Source organism: Nyctereutes procyonoides, unplaced genomic scaffold (genome assembly GCF_905146905.1).
Source record: "Nyctereutes procyonoides isolate TBG_1078 unplaced genomic scaffold, NYPRO_anot_genome, whole genome shotgun sequence".
Lineage (NCBI taxonomy): Eukaryota > Metazoa > Chordata > Mammalia > Carnivora > Canidae > Nyctereutes > Nyctereutes procyonoides.
Genome location: NW_026575147.1, coordinates 21956330 through 21959359, shown reverse-complemented (window position 1 = coordinate 21959359; position 3030 = coordinate 21956330). Strand labels below are relative to the sequence as shown.

Sequence of the window (3030 nt, the reverse complement as noted above, 5' to 3'; positions counted from 1 at the left end):
ACTATTTCTTTGGAATAACAATAATGAAGGAATAAACCAAACAGAAAAAGGGTGAATTGGGAGCCAGGACTGAGTCAGAGATGGCTTGAAACAGGTACCATCTACACTCAGACAGGACTCACTCAGGTACAAAAGAAGCCCTGCTCTAGCTAAGGCTGCCCAAAGTAACAGGGTCTGGGTAGCCTTGACCCATTGTCGGTCCATGAACATGTACACACACACACACACATGGGCGCATGCACACACACACACACACTCTCACTGCCTGTTCCAGGCCCTTTGCTGCTTCGTATTGAGAGAACAATGAAAAAGTTGAATCAGCCAATGACAAGAACAGCCAGCTATGGAGTTAAAAGTGGTTTAATAGGGATAGGGCAGGAAAGATCCACTTGATCCCCAGGCCCCTCTTTAGACAAGCCCTGGGCAGTTAAAAGAGTAGCTCAACCAGTGAGACTGTCTACATCTTTCAGAGGCTCAGAGACCTCCAGAGCAGTGTGAGGGAAATCTCTGTAGAGGGTGCAAAGAGGGAGGGTTATGACTCAGAGTGACAACATGCTAATTGTAAGTAAGACACAGAAGGACAATGGGAGAGGGGATTCAGCATCCGGTGGTTGGCTCCCCCGGGGCTTGTTTGGCTGTAGACCTCATTACTTCTGCTTGGTCTTCTGCTGAGCTGGTACTGGAGTCACTGTTGAGGGACATGGCTCTGGAACCTTGGGGTGGCAGGGCTCTGGAACCTTGGTGTGGCAGGGCTCTGGAATCTTGGTGTGGCAGGGCTCTGGAGCCTTGGGGTGGCATGGCTCCTTGGTTTTGGGGACACATGGCTCCTGGGGTGGAGGCTGGCATGGCTGTTTCACCTGCTGCTGAGGCTGGGGGGGAGGGGTGCAGGGTTGCTTCTGCTGATGAGAACTCATGCTTCACAGGAGACTGGACCTACAAGCAGAACAGATGACTTAAACAGAGATTATCTAGGATAGAAGACACATTCAATGACAAATATGTTTCTTTTCAGGCCTTCTTGGAAGAAATAGCCCCTCAGTTCCCCTGGCCAACCACCCAAACACACTTGAAAGTAAAATATGCTTTGATAATTTCTGGGTCCTTTCAAGAGGAGGAGTTAAAGTCAATTTGTTCTGCTCCATTTCAGTGGGGTTCATTACCCAGCAAACTTTCTTCCCCAGACATGTAATATTTCTCATTGACAAGTACCCAGCACCACACTGAGATCTTTTGGACAGTGACATTATAGAAACAATTGCAGTCTACCCATCCCTAGGACCATGTGGCATACCTGTGACTTAAATATGCCTCTGTGAGTCTCAGCTCCTGTGACCTCATTCTGCCTTTGCTTATGCAATCTGCTCTGAAATGCTCTCCTTCCCATTTTGCTTGTCCAGATATGCCTCCATTATAGCTCATATCTTGTACCAGGAGATCCTGAGCATAGTTCCCCCAAACTGCCATAGCCCTTCTCTGTCCCTCTGTTCCCATACCAGTCAGTATCTGCTTTGTATTTCACCTATGTATAAGCATGCATTATCTTCCCTACTAGGCTGTGAGCTTGCTGAGTAAGTTCCATAATGGTCTGATCTACCCAAAGTGACTAGCATGGTGCCTGAGATATAACAAATGCATAACAGAGGTCCATCTCATGAATCAACATTTTTATAACTGTCATAAACAGAGAAAATAGTGGTGTTGCTGAAAGGGCCTGGGCCTCAGTCCTAGTCATAATCTTGCTAATAACTTACTGTGGGTCCATGCACAGGCTTGTCCCCTCTCTAGCCCCCAGTCCCATAGCTGTTTACCAAAGTGGCAGACTTACCTGACCCTAAACTCCCTTCACACTCAAACTGTGCTGTAATCTAAAACGCCCAGGATTCTGTAATTAATATCCTCAGCAGCCCTCTTACACAGGTTTGCCTTTGTCCAGTTTCCAATAATAAAAAAAAAATAAACATGAATTTCAAATTGATTCCAATCAGAGACTTACCTGGTACACAGAGAAAGAGGTGCCTGGTTGCTCTGATCTGATGTAAAGTCAGTGGCCAGCTAGCTTTTTATAGGATGAATGAGCCCTGCCTCAAGGAAACAGAATCACCCCAGGCCCCCTCTGTTTTCATTCCTTACTTGTCAAACATGATTCACCCTATTCCCCTCAATTACCAGTTGGATCAGCTTTTGTGATGAAAACCACCCACTTGATATTTTTTTGGCACTGGCTGTGTGACAAATGATGTCACTGATGCCTAATCCCTAGTGCCACCCTCTGCCTTAGACCCAGGCATTGGGCTTGTGTTGGGGGAGAAGTGAGCCACAGGCTTCCTGGATAGTTTAATGAGTTAACTCTGGAAGAAGACATGAGTCTTTTTTGTGGCCTTGCTACCTTCTTGCTCTCTCTTTTCTTGAGGAGATTGTTCCTCCTGTTTTGTGGGATAGAATATACTGGGCACAGGAACAAGTGGGAGAGGTGTGCAGAGGATCTGAGGTGGGTACCAGTTGTCTGCCTTAGAAAGGTAAATGCCAGAGGTCATCAATTTACTGATTACAGACTCCTTGTCTAGGGGTCCAACCCATTTCCTCCATCTTTCTCCTAACTTCACTGAACTATACACATTCAGATTACTTAATTATCCCCCAACCCCACCCCTCCCTGACTGGTTGCTAATCTGGGTAAACCTGCTTTGCCTTCACCAACCACACCTTCACCCCTCTCCTACTTCAGAGATTTTTTAAGCACTAATTCCTCTTCTGGGATAACCTTCTCCCTCCACTCCACCCAGCCTTCTGGCCCTGGCCCTTCCTTCCTAACCCATCTGTATATTACTCACACACTGCCAAAACCTGAAAGTTTTTTCTAACTACCTTAGCCCCTTGCCCAAGCCCATCCATGGAGCCTCAACTCTTCCTTGCACACTTCCAGTCCAAGCCCTGACACCTGGAGGTCTTGTTGGCTCCTCTCTTGGCTCTGTATCTCCGGGGGGGTGGTATCTCAGCATCAGGGCTGTGCCTGCTCAAAACAGCAGCACT

The 3030-nt window shown here is 47.2% G+C and overlaps 1 protein-coding gene across 2 annotated transcripts; it reads right to left on the bottom strand.

The window, feature by feature from the left end:
- Nucleotides 1-344: 344 nt before the first annotated feature.
- On the bottom strand, nt 345-2085 carry LOC129501395 (cornifin-A). Of its 2 annotated transcripts, none has more exons than XM_055312517.1 (2): nt 1994-2085; nt 345-933 (listed from the first exon to the last, which is right to left on the bottom strand). In XM_055312517.1, exon 2 carries the CDS (start codon nt 912-914, stop codon nt 648-650), a length of 267 nt encoding a protein of 88 aa, XP_055168492.1. In that variant the 5' UTR covers nt 915-933; nt 1994-2085; the 3' UTR covers nt 345-647. The 2 variants fall into 2 exon arrangements, with proteins under 2 accessions (XP_055168492.1, XP_055168491.1); XM_055312516.1 differs by having other exon boundaries at nt 345-952; nt 1994-2077.
- Between the last annotated feature and the right edge of the window lie 945 nt (nt 2086-3030).